Genomic DNA, 26,110 nt, shown 5'->3' with positions numbered 1-26,110 from the left:
ACTCTACAATTCCAAGAACATAAGAAACTGGAACAGTTTTGTTTCTGATTAATTGTGATAGGATTATTCACTCTCTAATTTTTACAACAATGACGAAGTCTCACCAAGTGTATGCTGACATCTCTTTTCCCTGCCCCCACTCTCATGATTACAATCACACTTGGGGGTCAGGGAGATATCTCAGGCAGACAGAGGTCAGACTGATAAAGCCCAAAGGTATCATGGATGCTGAGCAAGGGCCAGACCTCAGAACCTTCCTTTGGAATCCTTTTGCCACTTCTTGGCAGTGCAGCGAAAGCTCACAGCTTCCAGTCTCTGGGAACAGAGGCTGCCCAGTTCACTCCTTGTGGGGCTTCCGAAGAAGACATTATTCTCCTCTCTGGAGATAAAAGGAAGGTTGTCACAGCTGTGTTGTAAACCAAAATAATTCTGAGGAGAGAGTTCTGCTTTCAAGCACACCTGTTTTTCTTAGTGTTAACAGTTTCTCCAATTCCCTGGTAACAACCACCAGGATCTCTAAAAGCTGACAGCACCTTTGGGGGCTGGGTGTCCTTGGCTGAACATTTGAACTGCGTCTTTTCTTTTTGTGGCTGGGGTGAGATTTTCAAATGTGGAGATCAGCCTTTGGTTTTCTTTACTGCTCCTCTGTAAGGAGAGGAACTGTTTTTGTGAAGTAGAATCCAAGCTTGAACTTTGAGCCCCTAAGTTTCCCTGTCAAATTTTAAAATAGCTTTTCCATTGCAAGGGTCTTAGAATCACTGAAGGAAGACCCCAGACTCACGTAGTATGTAAAAGCAAAGAGTGTCTATTCTGCAGAAACAGCTGGCATGCAGGGGTCAGCCATTCATACAAAGGAACAAAGGAACCCCTCACCACTTGCATACTTCAAAGGGCATTAATAACAGGATCAGAATTAATCAAGTCTAGGTACATATTCCTAACACAGCTTTTCCTAAATAATTAATGCTGAGGGGAAAAAAGTACAATAAAATAAACTACCTCTTTCATAATAAATATTCAGCCTGGTGAGGGTAGCACACAACTTTAATCCCAGCAATCAGGGGCCAGAAGCAGGAGGATCTCCAAGTCTGAGGCCAGCTGGGTCTACAGAGAGAGTTTCAGGACAGCCAGGGTCAGGGCACACAAATCCTGTCTTGAAAAAGACATAAATACACACGTACATGCATGCATACATACATACATAAAAATAAAATAAACATTCAACTGCAGAGGGAGTTGCAGTCTTGTGGGCAACCATGTTACAACACACACACTGTGGAAATCAGTTAAGTGAGGCTCACTGTGTGTGTGTGTGTGTGTGTGTGTATGTGTGTGTGTGTGTGTGTGTGTGTGTGTGTAATGTGTATGAGGCTGGATATAGGGTTCACTAAATAAAGTGCTTAATGCACAAATATAAATATCAGAGATTGGGTCCTCAGGACCCACAGAAAAGCTATAGGCACATTTTCCTGCCTAGAATCCCAGCATTCAAGGGCTGAAAGAAGGGGATCTCCAAAGCAAGCTGGGTAGGAAATCAAGAGAATCTGTGAGCTCTGGGTTCAGTGAAAGTCCCTGCTTCAGTAAATAATCAGAGAGCAATTGAGAAAGAACTTGATGTCAAGCTCTGATCTACACACATGCGCGCACACACACACATACACATACAAAAGGGTACACAGACAGTGTTCACACATGCACAAATTCGTACAAATATGATTACACACATGCATTAGCACCACCAACATATACACATGCAAAAACATTGTGTATGGTGTACATGCCCAGTTTAGGAGGACTAGAAGTAGTTCGTACTTCACTCATCCCAAGAGCTGGATAGTCCAAGTGTTCTAGTCACATGCCTGCTGCCTGTCACCCTCACGCCTCCCTCCCTCACAGAACAACCACCACCTTGAAGTGTGTGTCACACTCTTTGTTTTCATGTTACTGCTTTTCATACATACTTTTCACATATCCCTCATACTTGACATTTCTTGTTTTGAACCAGATCTACATGGATCATAGCACAGGTTACCTGAGACATGTCGGTTGTACTCACTGTTTCGGTTCTGTGCCTCGGTTGGCTTATTTTCACTGTCCACTGTTTTTCAGTGCTTTATTGGCCAAAGGCTGAATTATGGCCCATCTTTGACAAGCACTGTACATAGGCTGTGTACAGTACATGTGGGCCTGGGCACAGAGGGAGGAGAAAGTGCTTCTGAGTTTCGATCCTGGAACCTTCATGAGATGTCTACAATGAGTTGTGTTTACGGGGGTGCACTTGCCTATGATGTACCTGTGCAGGGAGGGAACAGGGTAAGGAAGGGTGTGGAACACTGAGGAGTCTGCAAGTTCAAGGATGGGAAGGGAAGAGACGCAGTGGGAGTCCACACATCTTGGCAAGAAACTGAGCTGACTGTTTATGGTTATATCTTGGGCATTAGCTCAGTATGTAGAATAATTTCTCCCCTAATATGCACATAATGGAGTAGGGAGGCATTCTCCTCAGTTCTTGGTCTTTGTTTCTCTGAGTTTCTGAATGTGATAGGATCATTTTCAGAACTATTTGGCTTTTACCAATGAGCCCCGTAGATTGGTAAAGTTGCTGCCTCATATGGCCTAAAATGAATTTCCTAGCAGGTTTAGAATTTAGAATAAATTATTTTTATTTGTAATTGCTCCAAGAAATGAGGACTGACTGTGGAATCTAAGATGATCCCATACACAGGGACACAAAATCACTCTGTTGATTATAGGATCAGTGGAGAGGGTCTCTGAGACAACAATTCCCAGGCTTAATAATCGAATGCCATTGCTCTCAGCCCTTCATTACCAGGCAGCCTTCATTCCTGCCTCTCTGGCCCTGATCACTTTATGACAGGCCTCTATTGAAGTTTGGACAGAAAACATCACTCTTTGCCCACTGAGAGAGCATGAGCTGTGTACAAAATAGCAAGTTCAGTTTAATCAAATTCAGCACACATCGAGTAAAGGTCTTTCCTGCACATCATTTTAGACACTTGGGAAGATCTCACTGTAAAGGCATTTCATTGACCAGCACTCCGTGATGCAGAATAACAGAGTTCCAACAGTGGGACTGGCAGGTGAGACACCATGGGAATGAAGGCCTCAGCCAGTGAACATTACCCACAGGCAGCAAACCCGGTCAACCAACCCTGGGGAAATCAATGAATCTCAAGCAAACAGGCAGGGAAAAAAATGCTTGAGTGGAATGGCTTTACAGTTTTCCTGCCATTGATGAGAGACAAGGAGGAAAGGGCTGCTGCAGCCCCTGTCTGATGAAGGCTTCTCTGCTGTGCTCCAGGCAGAATCAAAGAGGCCACTGGTGTCACTGAAGATTGGCAACAGACAGCTGGAAGATCTGATATACTGTTTCCAAAAGATGACAGTGATGAACAGTAGGCTGAGTCAGCAAAGCTGAACTGCTGTGCACCTGCAGCAGTGTAACAGATTCTTAGGTGTGTGAGATACATTAACTACTGCTGTCAGGTGCTCAATCTGTGAGTGCAGGAGAGGCTGGGGACAGTGCTGGGTTCTCTGCATTTTAGGTCACTGGCTAAAGGTGCTGCAAGTGCTTCTGAGTTTTGGGTGCCTGACTGGCCTATACCCAACACTGCATTGCCATTTTGCATGTTCCTCGGCCAATCTCCAGGAGCTGTGGCTTCACTTGATTCGTTTTCCAACAACTCACATTTTCTGTTTTAGCTTTCAAACTGAAAAATGTTGTGCATGTCTTCAGTACCTAACTTAGGAGTGGAGGCTGTTTCCCCAGCCACACTATCATAATTCAGGAGTGCTGTACAACAGAGCTGAGCCCAGAGGAGGTCTACTTCCGATGTGATCTGCAAGTAAACATGGATGGAGCTTAAAAGTGTGGATCATCTCAGAAAGAAAAGGAATGCAAACTGCCTCAGTGCTGTTTAAATCTTAGCTGCAAAAGTCCATGCCACATATTATACCCCTTTGGGCATTCTGATAATGGGGGCCTCTGGAAGCAAACCTGTTCCCAGACTCTTTCCAGGGAGGGGACAGGGGGAACAATTGCTCTCTGTCCTATAGGTCCTTGCTAAATTTGGCAAGCATGTCAAACTTGACTTCATCCAATGAGTTTGTAGGTGCCAAACCTGTGACCATAGCCTCCAGGTAGCAGCACTTTGCAGAGAGCTTATTTTCTTATCATGAGGGTGTAAGATGAGACCAGATGGACAGCATTGGGGAATGGCTACAGGTCTGAGGTGAAGCAATAGAAAGAGACCCATAGTAGCCATGGTAGAGGCTGAGTGTCCATCCCTGAGAAGAAAGATGAGGAGACCACAGTGAGATGTGTTAAGGGATATTGTAATTGTTGTGTGGTCTGCATGCTTTGCTATGGGAAAGTCACATAGGGTTGACTTTTAGCCACTCGTGAATTCTTTGAGCTTTAACTTGCTAAAGCCTAAACACTTATTCCTCATTTCCCTATTCCTTATCCATGGGTTTGGGGTAATCACACACACACACACACACACACACACACACACACACACACACACACACAGAGAGAGAGAGAGAGAGAGAGAGAGAGAGAGAGAGAGAGAGAGAGAGAGATTTACTGGAGAAACGAGAAGCAAGGGCGTTTGCTTGGTTGCGAATATAAAGACCAGGAGTCTTTAAGTTCTGTAAAGGGGCAATGAGGCTCACTGTGACTCTCCAAAGCAAATGCTGATGCTAGAAAAGATGCACTCTGGGAGCAAGATAAATTCCCCTCCCCATTCCCACCACCTGCTCCTTGGAAGTAGGGCTTGGCCTGAGTGCAAATGCTAAAAGCTGCCTGTTGACCACACTACTCGGAGTTGGACAGTCAGTCTAACTTGAGCTTCAGTGTGTGGTGTTTAGGGCCATATGGGCATTAGTGGAGCACACTAGGCTGGCTCAAGTAACACCAGGCAGAGCCTCATAATTCTGAAACTGTTGCTTGTATAAGATTTGTGGGAATTCCTTAGCAACACAATGGTCAACCAATACCTCCCGTTCTTATTCTCCTCTGTGCTCCCACCTGAGAAGTCCCTTAAGTCCAGACAAGAAACTTCCATGTGGAATGAAGTCTCTACCTTCATGTATGCCACCAACCCTATCTCCTAAAATTCTTGTGTGTCAGTTTCTATGCGGGACTCACTTGTGCACATGAATGTCCCTGGGATTAGCCATGATATTTTTCTGGGCTTTACTTGGAGTCCCCTTGTCTTTCAGGGATCTGGTGTAACTGCTGTAGGCAATCTGAGTGTGAAAAGTTTGCAGCCTCCAGCATTAAGAATTTCATGGCTATGCCACATATCCTGCCTGTCCTGTTGTCTCAAATATAACATGCCCTATGCACCTTAATTCTGCTGACAGTCACACCTGTGTCTTGAACAAGAACATGCTGGATTCTCTACTATGACAGGGAGAAAAGGAATGTGGGCACCCAATACTTACTGCCTATGTTCAGGCAGCTGGAACCCTTTGTAAAGAACACAGTTTGACAAACAGATAGGCACAGAGACAGGAATGAGTGTGTCATTGCTGAAGGTGGTTAGTAAGGGGCTCTGGTAACAGCAGACTGAAAATCTGAATGAAGAAAGCTGTGTGCCACAGGATGAAATATACATGGGCACTGTTATGGACTCGGTTTTTTATACCCTAAAACTCTTACATTGAAACCTCAAATGCTATACCTAAGAATGTAGCCACAGTTGGAAATGGGGTTCTTAAACAGAAGAACAAGTTAACATGAGGGTGTTAGAATAGTCATATTCTAACAGGTCTGGTGTCCTTACTAAGGCAGGGGACTAGGACAAAGACATGTGTGACAGTATATGGAAGAGCATCTTGCAAAGGGCAGAAGACACATGCGTGTGTCTCATGAGCTGTGACTATATCCTAAAGCCATAGGGAAGGAAGCTCAGCAACTCATGATATGGAGGCCTGAGTCCCTTTCTACCACCTTGGCTGCCTTGGCTGCTTTGCAGAGAACCGTGGTAACCCCATCTATGGATGGGGTTAAGAACCTTCTAGGGTGATATAGACCTTTCTTTCTGAAGCCATGGTCTAACTAATATGGGGCCATCATTATCTTATTGCTCTTCTTGTGCTGTAATTAAGATGTGTACCAGTGAAAGCAGGTAGAGGCATGCTGTGCTACACTGGCATCTGGCTTCCTGCTCCCTTCCTTTTGTTCTACCCTCCCACATCTGCTCTCCTGTTAAGTTGTGATAAAGCATTTCAATGAAGACTTTCGTGGGTCTGTAAGTGGATCCAGGCTCACCTAGCCAGGTAACCCTCCATCCATGTGGCTGATCCTTCCATGAATGATATTTAATTAGGAATCACTATTCAAACATGATTGCTCAGTTACAGCCTCCTTGGCCTTTGTCTATAAGATAGACAGTCATGATAATGTCTCTAGACACTGGAGAGGCATAAAGGTGGTATAAAGTATCCACAAGGAGTAGTATACAGTTGCCTCTGGTTTGCTTATTTCATTCTTTGTCACACCTTAATACTGATGTGTATGTCTTTTGATTTCATGCCTTCAGGTCCTATGCCTTTTCTTCAGTCACCCTAGTCTCCCCCTCCCTGGGAACTTGGCTTAGATGTGACCAGTGCTACATGAAGTCTGGGGAGGAGTCCTGAGAATAATCATTTTGTTGTTTGGAGCCCACACCTACTCTAGGGGAAGCCACAGAATAGGGCATGTCAAGGAGGTCAATATCTCTAGCTTTTTTCAGCCACAAGTTCCCCAAGAGGATGCTCTGTGAACCAGCCTGAGTTGGGGACATTTGAGGCTACCTCTGACGATTGCTAGGAGAGTATTGGCCTCAGCAACCCAGGATTGAGACTAGGGCTAGATTCTGTCCTTTCCCCAGCAAGTGACATGGAGAAAGCTTCACTGAACAGTTTCTTCATCTAAAGGGAGGCTAAAGGACAACTAGTGTGGCAAAAGACTGTTACAAATGTGAAATGCAATAGTTTTATAATGTGTTCTTCAAATGCAAGACACATGTTATTTTAAAAGACCCATTGCTAGGAAATCTGGAAGATGCCATGTGAAGAGCTGATTTGGGATGTCAAAAGAAGCTGGAATTTTTTTTAAACTAAAAATTAGAAGATCTTCTTCTGTGAGGATTCCCCTTCACATCTTCCCACCCCTGCTTCATCACCAACTGAGAGAATAGAGCTGAAGTGAGCCTGATCTCTTCTGAATTAAAGCCTGTCCATGGACCATCACCACCTCTTGCTTCTAATTACCCAAGGGTCTCTTGGGAAAACCACTAGAAACATTGCCTTGTACTAACAGAAAATTGCACAGCTTCTTTTGAATGATTGGCTAATTCTTCTCTCAGTAACTGCAGAGCCAAACTTAACAGGCCCTGCCTACTCATCAGGAACACCTCACCAGCCCAGTGCAGTCAGAAACCTGAAATCACTTAAAATGTGTGGGAATCATATCCAGGTGACAAAGAAGTTAGTTCATATGACTTACAAAATACTAAGCATTCTGGCCCACCTAAGCATTTTGATTTGCTGAATAAAATAACTAGAACCTAAAAACGGATTAATTATGTAGTTGAAACAGACACAATGTGCTGCTTTTTATTAACTGGAGTCATGAGTTAGAGCCAGGAGCCATGACTGTTTGGAGCAAAGCATTGTGAAGAGTATATTAAGTCAGAGCTGCATGCTGATCGGAACTGTGTGCCACCTCTGCTCCTCACGCAGAGATATGGAGGTAGCATCCTGCTCTCCTCTCTATCCACCTAGATTCACACTGTTCCCGAATGAACTTACTTTAGTGAGAAGCAAAGCCTGTAGTTTTGGTGGGTATCGGCGCTGTGCTCTCTGACACTCACACATTGCTGGAAAAGCAACTTGTGTTTACTGTCTTTGCTTTATGATGCATGCTTGTGCACTAGGCAGACATACAGGCTTTTCTGTCAAGCTCTGGTAGAGACAGACCTGAGCTCACACTGTGCTGCAGTGAAGGGCTTCTTTGTGAGAGCAGAGACTGTCTATAGTGCTTAGCTGAAGAGCCTGTCATTGTATAGCCTGGATAGCTCTAGTGGCTTTGGAAAGCTGTAGCCCAATGGTTCAGTCAGCTACTAATAATCCTGACAATGGGTGTGGGGAGGTGGAAGAGGTGGGAGAGGCGAGGGAGGGAGAGGCCGAAAGCAGAAAGGTATTGACTCAGAAGTAAGGAAGTCTTGTGGTCTATATCTCTCAATTGTGGTGATTGGGAACAGTAGGGACAGATTTGTATCAGGCAATGGAGGTGCTCACTGTGAATGTTGAGGAGCATGATGAGAGTGGGGCAATACCATCCCCGTGATTCTTTATAAGTGGCTTCAGTGCCATGACAGTGAAGGTCTGGTGGAAGCAATCTCTCAGAGTCTCTCATGGGTTAGCATCCCAGCAATTCTCATCTGTCATGAAGTCTCTAACAAGTTTGGTCATAGAGGATCACAGTAGACCCTGAGGCCTTCAATAGCCAGCAACACTGACTTAAAAGGGTACTGTCTGCCAGGAGGAGACCACTTATACAATGTTAGCAGCAGCCTCATAGAAGACGTGGAGGGAGAGAAGATCCCAGGAAGCACCACGTTCTGCCCAATCATCTCCCATTACCCTGAAGGTTTCACTTACCATGTTACTCTACCACACAGAGGCCCTTGAAGCTCCGTGCCCAGTGTCTGGTCCCTAGCGTGTGGGCAGCACTATTTAGCTTCCATTGTTCAGGAGATTTGCTAAGGTCATGGCTGCCATACCCCACCTACATCTCTGTAGGGACATAAAGTGCTCTGGGATCCCAAGACCTGCCTACAGCAGTTTTCATCCCTGCTGATTCTCTCTATATGAAGCCATGACCTTTTCCCGGGGTGCTCAGCAGGCTGATGTATTCATTACTCCATTTACAAGTTTGTTTGGCAGAATGCCAGCAATCGACAGGCCCTGTGTGTCTGTGGGTTTAACATCCACTGTTATCTTGCATAGCTGAGAAGATAAATTAAGGAGCACAAAAGCCTGTGGTTGTCTGCCCCTTGGTCAGCTGAGATTATCCTGATGAGCAGGGAAGCCATGGTCACCTCTTCTGGTGCATCTGATATTACCGATCTGTGAAAGCAGTGTAGATGCACAGCCTGGCCCCTTTTAAGATACGGGTCCACTCTGCTATCCCAATGCTTGCTTGGACTCAGGCTCCGAATTGCTTTGTCATCATTTACTAGCACTTGAATCAAGAGGTGTCAATATGTGTGGCAATTAATGTGCAAGTAAAAACACAACTTTGTCCTCCCAAGGGACTGGAATTTTAACCAAACAAGTAGAGATTCAAAGAGATTCTGAAAATCCTTGAGGGTGAAGCTAGTCCTGAAACTCAGGCCAGGTTTTTCACACATCCAGAGGTAGGATGACCATTTGGCATTTTTATTCAAGGAGTTATTTGGAAAGGAGGAGTGTCCACTGATGCTCTTTATATCCAGAGTTCGTTCCATGTTCCAGATGACTTCTATCATTTTAGAGAGCAAGGCTACGGCTAGGCTTGAGGAATGTCCTGCTCAGCAGAGAAGAGTTGCCCATGTTATCCTAGTTCTTCATGTGGCCTGTCTTTAGAAATTGGGCAGCCACCCAATTCTCAGTAAATTACAGACATGGCCTTTATCATTATGTTCTTAGGACTCATTTTAGTTCCATGAGAATAGCTGGATTCAGCTGGTTATGAAATACCTGCTTAGATTGAGGTAGGGCACTTGGAAGGTCGAAATATCTGGAAAGCTGCCCCTTACCTACAGAAAGTCAAGAGACTTAATATAGCAGGAATTCCAGATGTGGTTGACTGATGACAATGGGAACTCCAGTGAGGTATGCCATATGATATTGTGGGAGAGCCTAGTGTGGTATGATATACATGCATATATACACACACACTGCACACACACACACACACACACACACACACACACACACACTGTATATGAAGTATTCTCCGTTAAGTGGAAGACCTTGTGAGCTGAAGATACCTGGTAAAGTAAGGACTATGGTAAAGTCAGTCTTTTCAAGCAAATTATAAAGGAGAAATGAAAGGGTGAAAGAGACATTTCTAAGACTGAAACAAGTGATTTCTGGAGAAATGAGTTGAAGATGTACTACACCCATTGTAAAGGAGTATAAGAACCAGCCATAGGAGGAGAGACTTCCAAGAATTGATGTCATTTAAATTATTTCCATCCTGCTCCCTAAATTTCTGGCAAAGTCCCCTGGATATATAGAAAGCAAAACATCATACATATCCCTAAGCATTGTGTTTCACCAGCTGGGTGATCTGGGCCATTTCTCTTGCCATGTGTTGCAGCTAAGGTGCAAGACGTGGACAAAACTGCATAAACTTGTGCTTTTGCTCAGCTTCACTGGACTTTGGGAAAATGACTATGTGTTCTAAATCTCTTATTTTCAACAGTATGGAGTGGTAATGACTTTTCATAATATTTGAGTGGGCTGGCATGGAAAAGACACTTTTTCCTTGGCAGAGTCGAGGGTGTAAATGTCAGAAGCAGTATTCTGAAACAGGTGGTAAAAGAGGCTGGGGCTTTTCAGGCATGGCTCTGGCCTCCTTATAACACCTGCCTACGTATGTGAAGTAGACTGTGTTCATTTCTCTGAACTCAGTTTTCATTCTTCCTTAATGTTTCTAGGATGCTGATATGAGTTTATGCCCATGTGCCCAAGGAAAGGGATACCCATGCAGAATTAGTTAATGATGAGAACGACAATCTTGTTAATAAGATGCAAGGAAGTGCAGACTGCAGGAAGATTGCTCTGCTTTTTGCAGCATATACTAACATAACAGGGCCATTGAGGATGACAATTAACCACTTCTCCTATAGGTCACCATGACCATGGTGTTCACTGGACTGCTCTACCCACTAAGTATGCTGATGAGCTACAGAGCCCCGATCCATTAGTTTGAACTCTGTTTGCCTACTTCTGGTCATGACCAGTACGGTGATTGAAATGACTTTAAATCTCCTGACCCTGGAGAAATATATAGTAGCTCTTGATAATCTATAGCAAGGGCATCAGCCTTGTAAACTGGGGCTCTTATGTCTGGAAAGACAAAACTGGGACAAAGTAGGTAGATGGGCTTAGCAGACTAACTTGCTTAGTCAGACTGAAACCATGTCTTTTCCAAATCTACCAAATGAAAGTTTGGACATCTTCTGAGTTTAAAATGGATCACTACAGGACAAGCACAATTGTTCATGATGCATGAATCTGAAGAGGCTGGGCTGAAAGGAAATGATTAAAACAAGCTACAAAATGGCCTATGGATAATCCTGTCAGTAACCAGAGCCATCATCTATTCTACCTGCCTACACCCATCACTGTTCTCTTGGCCCAAGGAATTCCCCAGCCATTCTATGAAGTAAACCTTTCAATTATCCTGTCCAAGGAAATCGTTTAGAGAATTTCAGAGAATTTGTCCAAAATCACACAATGAGAAAATAGCATGACAGAATTTGAATCCAGATTAGGATGGCCCAAATCCTATACTTTCTATATGTCCAGCTCATTCAGCTCTCATTGGGGAAGTATTTGGCATCTTCTATACATTCTTCTTAGAACTATGTATGGACTTAGAGAATGTTTTGCTTTTTTTGATGTTTTGGTTTTTTTTTTTGAAACAGGATTTCTCCATGTAGCACTGGTTGTCCCAGAATTCACTTTGTAGACCAAGACTTGCTTCCACCTCACAGAGATCTGCCTGCCTCTGCCTTCCAAGTACTGAGATTAAAGGCATGTGACACCACAGTGTGGCCCAGACTATTTTGTTTTAGATGAATGCTATATTTAACTCAGAAAAACAGTGCAAGTAATTTTGAAAATATTAAGAGCCAAGGTCAGAAGTGGAAAGTGAGAAAGACTAAACTTCTTATCATTACTCCAGGCAGGGGTTCTCAGCTGCACTATACACTGAAATTGCCAGGCTGAGTTCTTGACTAGTTAGGACAGGCTCAGGCTGTGAGCCTGTGATACCAGGATTCTAGGGACTGGGAATATTTCTGGGTCTGTGATACCAAGATTCTAGGGACTGCAAATATTTTAAGTACTGCAGGGAGAACCCCAGACAGCGGATGCCTCCATCCTTTGGTGGTACTCAAGGTGGACATTTAAGTAGCCAGGGCCGTGTGATTGATGAATCTTGCCCTGCAAGACCAAATAAGTAAGTAAGTAAGTAAGTAAGTAAGTAAATAAATAAATAAATAAATAAAGCATAGTTTCTGCATGCTGGGTGGCTGGCTCTTCCACTAGTAAAACATGAAGTAAATCATCAAAACAGAGCCCAACCATCACCATTCATCAGAAGGAAAAGTCATAAGCAAACAAGCTAAAAGATAATTTTTGTTAAATAATGAACACTCATAAAACAGCAATGACGTGGTATTAAAACATCTGTGATTACTTATTTCTCAGCATTCATCTGGCAACTGAAGCAGCATGAAGCAAGAGTTGCACTTTAAAAATGACAAGAAAATAGCCATTCATTTAGTCGACAGAGTAAGGCCCATCTCATTTACGGGATCCCCAGCACTGTTACTAATGACCAGAATGAGCGTCCAACAGTTACACCCCATGTGTCTTCACAGCTTCTTTCTGTCAGTCTCCTGGGGCAAACAGTGGGGTTGCTTTTGAAAGGAGCTGTAGCTGCCTCCCCTTTAAGATTAATGAGGCCCCAGAACTGTGTATTGCTGGGTATCTGCAAGAAGCCTGAAGATCCAAGCTGGGGCAGCGTGCTGGGACTAAGCAGGACCAGGGTAGACATTACGCTCCTCTAATTTTGCATTCTTAGATTCTCAGGGAGGACACATCTGTGGACAGAGACAGCAGGTCTCCCGGCAGGTGCTTTCTTTTCCTTCTCAGGCCCACTTGTTTCTGATTAAGGAAGCTGCAAATATGGGGGACACACAGAGGATTTAAGCGGGCCACAGCTAGTGGTGACACATCTCTTGCATTCTGCCTATTGCACCATATTCCATAAAAAATAAACATATTTTTAACTGTTTGTATATTGCTAATGGGTGGTGGTCCAGGCACTGGCAGGCTGCAGAGCTGGGTAGTTATCCATCCACTAGAATCCATCCAGGTTCAGCCACTGGACTGGAATCTTTGGAGCTTCCATGTGGAAGAATCAGCATTGCTGGCTGCCTGGTGCTCTGCACAGTGCTGAAGATGAAGTTGAAGGATTAAAATCAAAAGAAGTCCAGGAGTAGAAGATTCCAGGGCATCATGGAGTTGCTTGGCAATCACTTATACTGTACAGTGTCACACAGGTGTCTCTTCTTCTCTGCCCTCACACAACTGGCCCAGCTCTACCTCCTTCATGCCAGCCTTTGGGAAGCTCAGAGGTGGTTGTTCTTGGAGAGGTAGGCAATGAGGGCGACAGCCACACCCACGTAGATGCCAGTTCCGATGGTGATGGACAGCACTGCCAGGAACAGGGCCCTCCGGGAGCTGGTGCTGGCCTGATGGAAGTCTCCCTTGGCCACAGCTTTGTTTGTCTGCAGAGTTGGCAGAGAAAAACAAAGGGAGAGTGAACAAGTTGGAAAGGATTGTGAGGAGAAGGTTCTGCTTGGCTCCTTTCCAACTTTTAACTTCACTGGATTACAGAGAGATTCCACCAATACAGGCAAGGACACAGGGGGACAGCATTAATTCTTATAGTGACTAGGCACCTTGTAAGTCTAACTGTTAAATAAAGATATGGCTGGTGTTTGTCACTGCTCCCCACATGGCAAGGGAGTCAAAGCCTCCATTCTATCTTGTGTCAGATCACATCTTGAAGTATCCAGGTGAGGCAAGGTCTCAGAAATGATATGCCAGAGATGGGTGTGGATCTTATCTCTGGAACCACCGTTCCTACTCAACAATGGTATTGTTTCCATTAGAATAACAATTTCTAAAACACTTTTTCAACCTCTATTGTCTGATAGAAGTATGGAGAAGGAAACTATTTTTCATTTCACAGAGAAAAAAAAATGAGCATGATATTGTTAAATGCAATCCCAGAAGCCTTGAGGCATCTTCTTCAGAGTGTTATGGCGTCCTTGATTCCTGACTATGCTCCAATCCTGCCAAAACTGGGGTTGGTAACATTCATCTACTGGTAGAAGCATTCTATAGAAGACCATCATCTTTGAGCTTGAACACTTGGTTACATAATGAGGCACTGGTTTCTTTAGATTTACACTTCTTGGGGTCATGAGGTAAACAGTAATGTGGGGAGTAGATATTGGTTCAGAATCACTGTTTTGGGGCAGACCCTGTAAGCCATTCTGTAACTCCTCCCTTGTCATTTTCCACAGTTGAGACTAGATACAACAGTCAAGGGAGAGGAGTTGGGTGTTTTAGGAAGGAATTCACCTCCAAAAGAATTCTGGGAAATGTTTTGTTCTCTGGTAGGACAGAAAACCACTATGAAAGGCATAGCAGTTCTTACTGGCTGGGGATGTGGCTATGGAGCCATCTCTCTAATGGATGTCATGAGGCTAGGGGAATCCCAGGCGTAATTTCAGAAGTCTGTGTCAACACTGAGGCTCTCCTGAACCAGTACCAGAAGGCTCCTGTCCCAGAACTTCTGGCTGAGGAACTTGAGTTCAGATTTCCCTGGCTGGCTGGGTCCCTTTGCTATACTACACATGCTCTTTGATTCAGGAACTGGGGTGCTGCTGAATTAAACTTTAGCATCATGGAAGAACTGCCTGAGCTCCAAGGCTCATGTGCTAGTGGAGTGGATGTTGCCTAGACACACGATTGCCCCATAGCTCTGAGTGATGCTAAGGAAGGTTAATCCTGAGAGGCAGAGGATACTCTGCTTGGTGTAAAGGTAGACCCCACTTTTCTGTGGAATCTCCCAACTCACTCTCAAGCCATCCTCAAAAATCTCTATTTTAACACTGGCCCCACTTCTTCTGGTTCATCTGTGATATTTCTATGTTATATGTTGGTACAAAAGAATATACTATTTATTTAATCATTTAATCTAAAAATAATATCAGATGTCATGAGCTGTAGGTGCTCAGACTTGGAGATAGTGTTTTTTATTTTTTAATTTCCACAATCTCCTGATTCTGGTTTAGTGAGGCTGGAGAGCTGTGATGTGTTCATAAGAGCCCACATTTGCCACTGAACCCCCTTTTTTGGACGCTGACTTCTGAATCTTGAAAGCTAGGTTTAATTTTATTTCTTCCCTCAGAATTTCTTGACTTGTCATTGAGCTTGGAAGCTAACAGTGGAGAAGGTTCTTATGAAGCAGAATTGAGGGAATTTAAAATGAGAAGCCTCCAAGGACAGCAGTAATTAATTAATTAAGCTATAATTAGCTGGGTTTCATTTTATCTAGCAATACTCCCAAACACTCCAATGTCCTATAACATAATTCACTGTAATTGCCCTTCTTGGCATTAACCCCAAACAACCCTGGGACATCAGCAAGCTACAAAGGCTTTGCCACTGCCTGCTGTTATCCAGGTCTGGTGTGCCTGGGCTAGGATGGAGGAGGGAAGTCAAAGGAAGCCCAGAGAGAAAGGCAGAGTTTATTTTAGCTGATCAAGAAACTTCCAAAGGATCTCCTGGGTGCCACTTCCCTGCTAGGGTTGAGCCTGTGGGTATTTTTATAGATGAGAGTATGCATGTCCCATGTCTTCTGTGTTTAACTGGGAGCCTAGAGTACTGTCTGAGATGGTGGTGGTGATGTTGTTGAGCAGTCAATAACTATTAATGGGTGACCAAGTGTTTAGGTGCTGAAATAGCACCTTCAGAAGCCATGTACAATTTAGCCTTTAGTAACTGTTTTTTTGTTTTTCCAGGGGTGAAAGCAGGGAGTAGCAGCCTGCCCATCCCTACAGTTGAACTCTGGTCCCATACTGGAAGTTCTGAGCATGGCGGGCCAAACAAAGCAGTCCTACCCAAAATCTCTCTGTCCGGGAATCAAGATTACTCCCTCCTTCTCATTGTCTGCCTTCGAAGAACTTGATCTCTCTCTTTCTTTATCAATCTCTCTCTCTCTCTCTCTCTCTCTCTCTCTCTCTCTCTCTCTCTCTCTCTCTTTTCAGTTCTTGAGCACTTCTTCCAACAGCTACCCAGGGCATGCGATGAGATGACAGTATGGTAGAAATGGTCAAAGCACCATTTCTAGTAAGATCAGTTGGTAAGATCAGGTAGTACTTCCACAAGGCTCTCACATTTGATTTTCCTGGGACTGGAGAGTTCCTGCAGTCTCAGGGCCATAAGAATAGTTGTCATTTTCCTACCGCATGACCTCAGGAAAGGGATTCCTCAGCATAGCTTCACCTCAGAAAACGGATGACTGTGCTTGTCTGCCTTCTCCTTATCTTCTTGGGAGGTAACAAACTAAAATAAATGCCCCCCCTCCTGGCTAACAGAATCAGGCTCTATGACATGTTTATTGCTATATATGAAGGTAGGAGTACTCAGCCTGTCTACACATGATGGAGACAAGATGGTCTGCGTTTTCTTCTTAAGAAAGGTTAGCCCAGCTCAAGTAGTCCAGCTTCTCTTGACCACTCTGTTGTGGATGGAAAAGAGGAGAGGAGGAACAAGAAGCGATACAACCAGTGCCTCCTGGCAACAGAAACATGGTGGGCCTGGGGAGGTTGGCTAGAATGAACAGTGCCTGGAATAACTAGAAACCTAGATTTGTCTATACTCTATTCTACACAGGAAACTCCTCTGGTAAAAGTGAGTGTTTAGAAAGTACACCAAGAAGCTGTAGGTGATAAAATGCTGCTTGTTTGAATGTGAACTAGCCACCTGCCAGAGACCCAGCCTGACCTGTTTCTCTATGTCTCAGAATAGGCCTCAGATCTTGCAGTCTAGAAGTTTGTGTGTGTTTATCATCTGTTGCTAAGAAACATTCCTTCTTCAATCTCAGTGGCCGTAAGTGAGTGTACTCACTTATGTCTCACAGTGGCCAGAGGTCTGGAAGAACTGTCTTGGCAGTTCTGACTTGGACTTGGATGTCCTATGGTAGATGTCTGCTACCTGGGCTAAAAAGATGCAGAATCTGTCCCACCCCTGTGGATCCCTCCTTGTGCAGGCTCCTCACTCTTCCTCAGGATTCAGTTCTCAGGTCCCACCCTCCCTCCTTCCTTGGGGTCCTGCTTGCCCCCAAGAATGCCAATCACCTTCCAGAGAGACAAATTGCTCACCTTCACTGTCACTCAGGATCTTTGTCTCTAGGACGTCCAAACTATGGTGTTGCCACCTACCCTTAAAGCCACTGGGAAACTACCACATGGTCCTTGGGAATGTAACTAATACTATTACAGAGGCACACACAGATGTCTACCTGGGAGGAGGGGCTCCTCTAGCTAGAACACAATCTAGTCTCTACCAGCTTTTGAAGTGTAACCAAATTCAGGCCCCTGAGCTTAAGAGGCTGCCCCTCCAGGGGATTACCACATGTGGCTTTCCTTTAGTTTTTCTCTGACACTTTAGAACCCAGAACTCTGAAAGTCACCATAGCAAACATGACATACTCCACCCATCTACATACACCTTCCTGGCCATAATGATGTTAGACTTGAAGAGTCTTGAGGAGTCCTGTTAGTTAGCCTGCCCCTTAACATTGTGGGAAAGCTGCATCCTGCTTCCCTTGGTGAATTAGAAACAAGCTCTTGTGTGCCTGGGTATTTCTTTCCCGTCCCTTTAACCACCATGTTGTGAGTAATGTTTATCATAAAACAGGAAGTGCACTTGGCTCCCTAGTCTAGAGTCACAGTGGCTTGGTGTCCACCTTTGCATCTAGAGGAATAGGGAAAAGGGAGGGGGACTTGGTGTGGTCAGCAGCCACAGCTTCTATACTCTTTAACACTGCACAGGAGGAATTCACTCTACAGATAATGTCATAGGAGAGGGAAAGAGAATCTTAGAAACTGGGCTGAGAAGATGGCTTAATTCATAAATGGTTTGCTGTGTGAGAGTGAGGACCTGAGTTCAATCCCTAGTTGGTTGTGGCAGTGTGTGTCTGGAAACTTAGTGCTGGAGAGGCAGAGAACAGAGAAACCCTGGGGTCCTCAATTGTTGGCTAGACTTTCTAGCCCAATGGGCAAGCTTTAGTTTCAGTGACAGAATATCTCTAAAAGTGGAAAGTGATTGTGAAAGACTTTTGATGGTGATCTCCACCTCTATAAGCTTCTTTAAAAATATGTATCTACATACAACAACATGTGTGTACACACAAACACACAAACACACACACTATATATATCTATACACACACACACACTCAGTGTGGAGAGCCCAGAGTGAAATAATAAGCAACTATAAGGCCAGCTCAGCTACAAGCATAGGGTTTTAGGTGTAGCTGGTAAAGAAAAGAGGGAGGGAGGGAGAGAGGAAAGAAGGGAGGGAGGGAGGCAGAGAGAAAGAAAGAGAAAAAGAGGGAGAGACATCACTTAAACCATGAGGGGCTGGGCATGCAGAGCCCACTCTATAAATTCTGGTTTCTGAGTTAAAGAACACTCTTCTTTTGCCTGGCTATAAAGATACAATAAAAATCTTGTTTTAAAACCAGAAAGCAAAAGTAGCCATTAAGACTTAAGAAAGCAGTTTGCTATCTGCATGAATGAAGTGCTATTCCAGCTGAGAGAGAAAAAAAAAGGCACCAAGGCAAGCTCTCCTTAAGGACATTCAGTTCCATCTCTTGCTCTGATGAGACTATATCCTCCCAACTGCCTGGTCACTGGTCTTTCATTGGGCCAGTGACAGACCCTAGACTGAGGTTTCTCTAACTCTAGATTGAAATCTTGACAAACTGCTCTCAAAGTGTTTATTTCCTTTAGTAGACTGGAAACTACTTTAGTTTGAGGTTTTGGAAACAGACACGCACACACACACACACACACACACACACACAATTTTCTCTGAAAGACTGCTTTGTTCTTTCTAAAGGAGACAGCTAGGCCAGAGGCTTCTGTGTTTCACATCATCTACTCAGCCAGCCTGCTGTTCATTCATGGAGAGGCCTGGATCATGCACAGCGTGAGGTCCTGGGCAGCAAACACTGGATCCCCAGCATTTGAATTTCTGACAAGCTCCTACAGCCTTTGTAATCACTTCTCTGAAAATTACTAGTGCTGCAGGCACCATTAACTGCCAGTGTTTCCTCTAGTATGAGTACCTGGATGCCTTACATTTCTTTGCATTATCATGGCCAATCCCATGATTTATTGCCATCTATCATCACTGTGCCAGGACAAGGTACCAAAAGCTGTACTGCCAGTGGGAGCAGTACAGTGATTCCAGTATGAGCCCTGGAAAGCAATAGAAGGCAAGAAGCTTCCATTCTTGTTTAGCTGGAATATACACAACATGTGAGAAGAATGTGTGACAGACGGAAAGCCTGAATACAAATGTCTATCCATTTGCCGCCGCTTATATCTGAAAATTGGGTATGATTTTAACATGGGCAGTTAAAGGTGCCTGCAGTGCTAGTAATTTTCAGAGAAGTGATTACAAAGGCTGCAAAAGCTAATCACAAATTCAAATGCTGGGAACCCAACATTTGCTGCCAGGGACCTCATGCTGTGCATGACGCAGACCTTTCCATGAATGACCAGCAGGCTGGCTAGGTAGCTGATGAATGTGAACTATCTCCACACTCACACTCAGTCTCCAGTTCTGGTCTAGCAGTTAAACTTCTTGCATTCTTGGTTATTGTTACACTTCAACATACCACATTAGGCTCACTTGAGATGCCCTGAGCAGAGCATACTCATCAAGAGACTCTGAGACAATTTGGGGTATAAAGTGGTTTCAGAGCCTGATTCTGATCTGGGTGGCAGAGGCTACAATGAAAGAAAAGGGAGTAGGAAGGCCTCAGCTGATAGCTTCTGGATGAGAATGCTTTCAATCCAGAATGATTCCACATTTCCAGAACAGGCTCTTGAGGATAGCCTGCCTCACAGCACCTCCCTGGGCACCCCCCAACAGGCAAGCTGGCAGGCTCATCTGCACACGTCCAAGGCCAGGTAGACAACATACAGTAACCTCCTCCATGCGGGATATATGAAGGAAGATACCCCTCCCCCCGATAAAGGGTCTCATACTACTTGACTGCACTCCAGGGTTTGGTGGTCTCTGTAGTTTCTGGGAGAAGGGTGTGATTACAGCAGCTCATGTATCGTATGACAGGTAGGCCATGAGTCCATGGCATCCACTGCCATTAGGTGCTCATAGTTGTGTTCTGTGTCATTGAGTTCCTGAAGGTTTGACTTGGATGCCAAGATATTAAGATATCTCTCTAGGGCATCCCAGTCTCTGGCTGTAGTACTCAGACTGCGCACTGTAGCATGTCTGTTGTGTCCCTGTGTGGCAGGTGCTGGCTGAGATCTGTGCTCATGCCAGCTTGAGTAGAGCCACTAATGAGAGTTGTATCACAAATCATTGGCCTGGGCAAAAGCACAAATTGAAAATTTGCAGTATTTTTCTCCTGTCCTGTTCTTTGATACAGCCCTATAACTCATGGGAATCCCATAACCTGCCTCTTGAACAAGGTAATGTTGGCACTGTGTAGATTAGGGTGGTCTCAAATTCATAGACATCCATCTGCCTCTGCCTCCTGAGCGCTGGAATTAAAGGTGAGTGCCACCACACTAGGACTTCCTATGCCCTCTTCAGTGCTGCAGTTCTATTTTCTGGAACTCCAGCCTCCACTCAGGAAGACATATCCTTGCAACATATGCTTCTGAAGTCGCCTAGAGATCTATGCTTGTGACTGTACATATCTGTAAGCTGCACTATATTTTATCCCATTTGATTGACAGTTTAGCTGGATATATAATTCTATGTAGGATCTTTCCTTTTCTTGATCTCTTACAACTTTTCTCATGCATTTCTCACTTCTAATATTTATCAGATCAGTGTCAGCCACACTCTGTATACTTCTGTGACCCTTTCCTTCTCCCTAGGAATCTTTAAGGGCACGCTTCTTCCTGGTATTCTAAAATGCCAAAATGAAAGTTCTTGCTATTCACCTGTCTCTTTGTGTGTGTGTGTGTGTGTGTGTGTGTGTGTGTGTGTGTGTGTTTGTATATGCTGTTGCTCACCTCTTGTCCTTGGTTACACTTTAGGAAATCTCTCCTTAGCTGTTCCTGTCCTCTAAGCCCTTTAAGGGATTTTATTCTGAGTATTGCACTGCTATATTTTCAAGGACTCTTTTTGTTCTCTCGTTGCTATATTTTTACTTCTCTTTCATTAGAAAACTAATTTCAGTTTTTAGCTCTTTGAAAGTATTAATTATGCAATTGAAAAAAAAATGTCCTTTTTCCTGCATGTGTTATAGCTGAAAACCTTTCTTAAGTCCCCTCCATTTGGTTTAGGTGTCATTTTGGGCTGAGGTGTGATAGTGAGAGGCTTTCTCAAATGTCAGTCAATTGTTCTGTGTAGTTTAACATTTATGCACACCACAAGGCTGACTGGTATATGGGGATGATGCTCATGGGAGCCTTTCAGACTCCACTGCCCATGCTGCATCCTATTTGGTCTGCTCACATCTTTTGTGTGATATATCACCATCATTGTTTCCGCTGTCTCCATGTCCTTTTTTTCTATTCTTTTATGGTTGTTTTCCTGTCTTATTGTAATTTTAAATCATTTTTAGGATAGGACTAAATTAGTGGGAATGCTTTAGTTGCATGTGTCACTGAAAATATATCCTTTTATTACAAATGCCACTCCAGTCAGGCTGGGTTCCCAGAATGATACTGAGACAAAGATTAAATGTAGGCAGCAATGTGAAGGTGGTCCCAGAGAAGGTCATTGAGAATTATGAGACAGGAAATGGAAGGAAATATTTGGTGTAGGGCCAGATAGTGAGAAGGGATGGTTATGTAGGTCTTACTAAAGACATCAGGAGAATATTTTGAGCTATTCCCTGAAGGCAAACCTATAGGATGTTCAGTTCCATTCTCTCCCTCAGAGCTGTGGACAAACTCCTTCCCAAACTTTGGCCCTCCCACCCATGAGAGGTCATTTTGCCATGAGCTTTCCAGTAGTCACAGGCCCTTGGCAATAAGAACCTTGAGTGCCAAGGTATGTGGCAGTCACACTGAAACCATCTACTGTCTCCAAAAAAAGTTGTTTCATGTTGCTTCCATGACCTCCCACATCCCAATCTGCTCACTGATAGACTGTATTAGGTTACTTTGGATTTTTAAAGAAAGTGCTAGCTTCAGCCAGGCCTGATGTGACTCACAAAAAAAAAATAAGAAAAAGAAAAATCCTCTTACTTGGTGTGGTCATCCCTTTTTACAATCCCAGCTCATAGGACTGGAAAAGAGGGATCCAGAGTTTGACACTACTCAGAGTTATATAACAAGTCTTTTTGATGACTAAGCTTACTCAGAATGACCAATGATCTAGGCGAAGGCTGGACAAGTTCAAAGTCATGATGCAGTCAGAAAGCTCTCCTGATGTACTTTCTGCTTTGACACCTATAGCCATGAGAGGAGTTAGAGCCAGGAGATAGATCAGGGAAGAGTATAGTAAGGACACCTAGAATAAGTGTGACCCTGGAATTGAAAACTGAACATGTAAGAGGGTTCAAGGCAGAAGTTAATTGACAGGGGCCACTTTGATTGTACCTTTCATTTTAACTTGGAGACGTCTCCAGTCATTAATTCCTCCCCTTCTTAGGGCTACCTGGTGTTCTAGTCAACTATGTGCTTCTGGAATGCAACCCAATGACTGGACTGGGTTACCTGCTTGCATTTCGCTTCTCACTGAAGACTTCCCTGTCCTAATCATCTGTTGCTGAATGACTCCACAATCATTTGACTATACCTGTGATTGGAGAGTCAGGAACTCAGGTCAGACCACCTGACTTTTATGCCATTGACATTAAATAGGGTTGCATGATCTCTAACTGGTGGCTGTGTTCCTCTGAAGGGTCCAAGATGGCCCTCACCCATATCTGGCATCTTCCCCTCTCCACCATGTTAGTCACTGATACCTGCATTTCCTGAGTAGCACCTTGGGGCTCTGAATAAGAGACAACAAGGAGGAAACTCCACAGAAGACTCTAAGAACTTCTGCTATGTCCTCTAGTTACACGTGAGTCACTGAAGCCAGCACAGATTCTAGAAGAGAGGACACATCTAGGAGGCATGCCAAGAATTCATCCACAGTGATGGCCCCTTTCCTCGGCCTCTGCTTTCCACTCACATGGCCATGCTCTAGAGCGTTTCTCTATGGAAAAGTGTCCCCAGCTGTGTCGGATCTTCTAATTTGAGCAGCTGTGCAAATTCCCCATGTTTTAAATATATGTCAGAACAACTCCAAGCACACAAAAATGTATGCCACTACAAAACACCTTAATGTATCCAATTATTGTGCATCAGTTAATGATTAAAACAATTACTCTATTTTTCCTCATGCAGGGCGTGGGTTTTATTTTTTGTCATTCAGGAGCCTGCTAGTAACTTAGGGCATTTAAAAATAAGTTCTGGGTGGGATATGATTATATCAATCAACCCATAAATTCTTGCCACTTTTTTTTTTTTTAACCAAGACAGATATTTGTAATGTTTAACGTAGCTCTGGTCATGGTCTGTAGATGGTGTTTGAGACTGTCAAGCTTTTAGCAGGGCTTCTATGCAGGGAAGGAAAATGGACAAAATCTAGCATGTTGATTTTTTAAATTAAGTCATGATCAAATACAAAGAACCCAGAGTGGCAAGGAGACACATTAAAAACAATGCAAATGGAATACAAGAAATAGAGTGAGGCCATGGCAGCTCACTGGCCTTGAGGCCAGTGTAATCTCTCAGAGGTACAAGGTGGACTGCAGTTTCAAGGAAGCTGTGTTTGTTTGCATATTCGGAAACAGCCAATTTAAATATGAATTGCAAAATGACTGCTGACTGTGGTTGACACCTGCGTGCTAACCCCAACTTGGCAGCTAGGCCCGAGTATGAATCCCACAACTCACTGCTTATGTTAGAAAGCATGTTTTGTTTTCTTATGTAGAGAATTCATATAACATTCAGGACTGAATCCTTATATAATTCAAGTGAAACAAGAGAAAGGATGCTGGTTCCAGCAGGTTGCGCACGTGCGCCACACACACGCAGACACGCGCACACACACACATCAAAGTCCATCTTGATAGCACCCATTTCTGAAGAAACTGCAAATTAGGGGCCAAAAGGGAGACCTAAAGTTAGATACCATGCTTGGTGGCCTTTGACGGTCACGGTGAGGAGAACCTACTACAGGCTAAGCAAAGCATGTGCTTGTGGTACAGACGGGAGAGTTGCTTCCTTTTGTTTTAAGTGTCTTCTAGAGAGAGCCACATTGTGGAGATGCCTCAGTTTCGGTCATTGATGTTACGTGCGCTCAAACAGCAACTGGAGCCTGAGAAAAACAGTCGTAGAACTTCTGAGTGAGACTTGTGCAGGTGACTCTCACCTAGTGCCTGTCTTTCCTCCTGTACATACTGACCGTGACCCCATGCTGGCTTAGTAGAAACTGTGATTGTGTGGCCCAGCGGACTACCAGGGAGCTCTCTCTGGAATCTTCCATGCCTAGATAGCCCAAATGCGCCAGCTGCACAGATTAAACCAAACATGAATCTGCACCACAGGGAGGAATGACCACTTACTTTAAAAAACGTCTTATTAATTCTTTGAGAATATCATATTATGCATTTCAATGAGATTCATCCCCTTCCTCAAGTCCATGACTTGAAACACATTGTTTGTATTTTTGTTTTCATTTATTTTCCTTTTTTAAAGAGTTTTTTTTTTTTTTTTGCCTTCGTTATTGAGATTCTTTGTCTGTAAAAGAACAGTCTGTATTCCAGGAGATGGCAACCTGACCTATCCTGACAACAGAAACCATATAGCTGGTGGGATAATGTGCATCTAGGGAGTGGGTCTGGATGCTGTGGCTGAGTTTCTAATGCTTTGATATGGAAAGAAGGGTAAACGTTTGGTGGGGAGAGAGCCCCTGCATAAAACCAGAAATTCGAAGAGTGTCCTCTCTATGCAAAGGGCTGACAGCTCCTCCCCTATGCTGGAGAAATCAGCAAACTATGTGTTTTCCCTGGCCCTTGAGTAAGCAATCAAACCAATGCCAGGCTAATCAAAGGTGCGGGCTCTCTGCTTATTATATTCAAGGCACAAGTGCCCTGCTGAGAAATTAAAATACAAATGGATTCAGTACTCAAGCGGAAAAAAATAAATAAAATCACAAAGATGGTCTCTAAGGGCAATGATAATTCACAGCCTGAGCTCATGGGTTTGCAGCAGAGGAAAAAAAAAATACAAAAAACTGGTTCTTGTTGGACCCACAGGCGGAAATTTTAAACTGCAGATATAGGTGAGAATGCCACCCCAAACAGAATTGTTACTTCCAGAATCATGTCCTTTCAAAACATTTTTATTTTAATCTGGTTGTAGAGTTCAAAAAGAATTGAGTTGTAGAGTTTGCAGAAATTGGAGTAGAGGTCTATGGCAATCTCATTGGCCAATATAACTGAAAGAATTTCAGTGATGAGAGGGAACGGAAACCTGTAGTTAACTGATAGTGAGTAACAGGAAATTAAAACATAAAACAATTGAAAACAGCAAGAATTTTCAAAAGTGAAAGAATATACAGAGTTATGATTGCAAGGCAGATGATTCACTAGGCATAGCTGAAGATAGAATTTGTGTTCTGGAAGAGAGATTTTAAAAATATCAACAAAGTAGGCATAGAAAGACACAGAGATGAGAACTCCTGAGGAGATAGAACACACAAGAAGTGAATGGAGAGATTAGGTAGAAAAAGTGTTCAAAGGAATGGCTGGGAACTGTCCAAACTAATTCGGGGAGATGAGTTCTAAGTTAACTGAGGCGGTCCACTTAGTCCTGAATAGGATAAATGGGAGTGAAGACACGGAGAAGCGGTGGAACTGCAGAACATAAGCAGGAAGAATCAACGAAGGCTCAGCTCAAAGGCCTTCCTATCCTTATTTTATTCTTAACTACACATCATCACCCACAGATTCAACTACCATTTC

The 26,110-nt window shown here is 43.8% G+C and overlaps 1 protein-coding gene across 4 annotated transcripts in view; it reads right to left on the bottom strand.

Annotated features, from left to right (window-relative positions):
* Positions 1-12,364: 12,364 nt before the first annotated feature.
* Positions 12,365-26,110, bottom strand: part of Syndig1 (synapse differentiation inducing 1) — a 159,092-nt gene continuing 145,346 nt past the window's right edge. For all 4 annotated transcript variants that reach the window (XM_060383120.1, XM_021648220.2, XM_060383119.1 and 1 more), the window contains one exon: positions 12,365-13,586. In XM_060383120.1, the coding sequence (XP_060239103.1) occupies positions 13,428-13,586 (159 nt within the window). In that variant the 3' untranslated portion in view covers positions 12,365-13,427. The remainder of the gene's footprint in view (positions 13,587-26,110) is intronic.

The sequence above is a fragment of the Meriones unguiculatus genome, chromosome 4 (genome assembly GCF_030254825.1).
Source record: "Meriones unguiculatus strain TT.TT164.6M chromosome 4, Bangor_MerUng_6.1, whole genome shotgun sequence".
Taxonomy (NCBI): Eukaryota; Metazoa; Chordata; class Mammalia; order Rodentia; family Muridae; genus Meriones; species Meriones unguiculatus.
The sequence above is the reverse complement of the archived record's forward strand: the minus strand, read 5'-3'. Positions and strand labels throughout refer to the sequence as shown.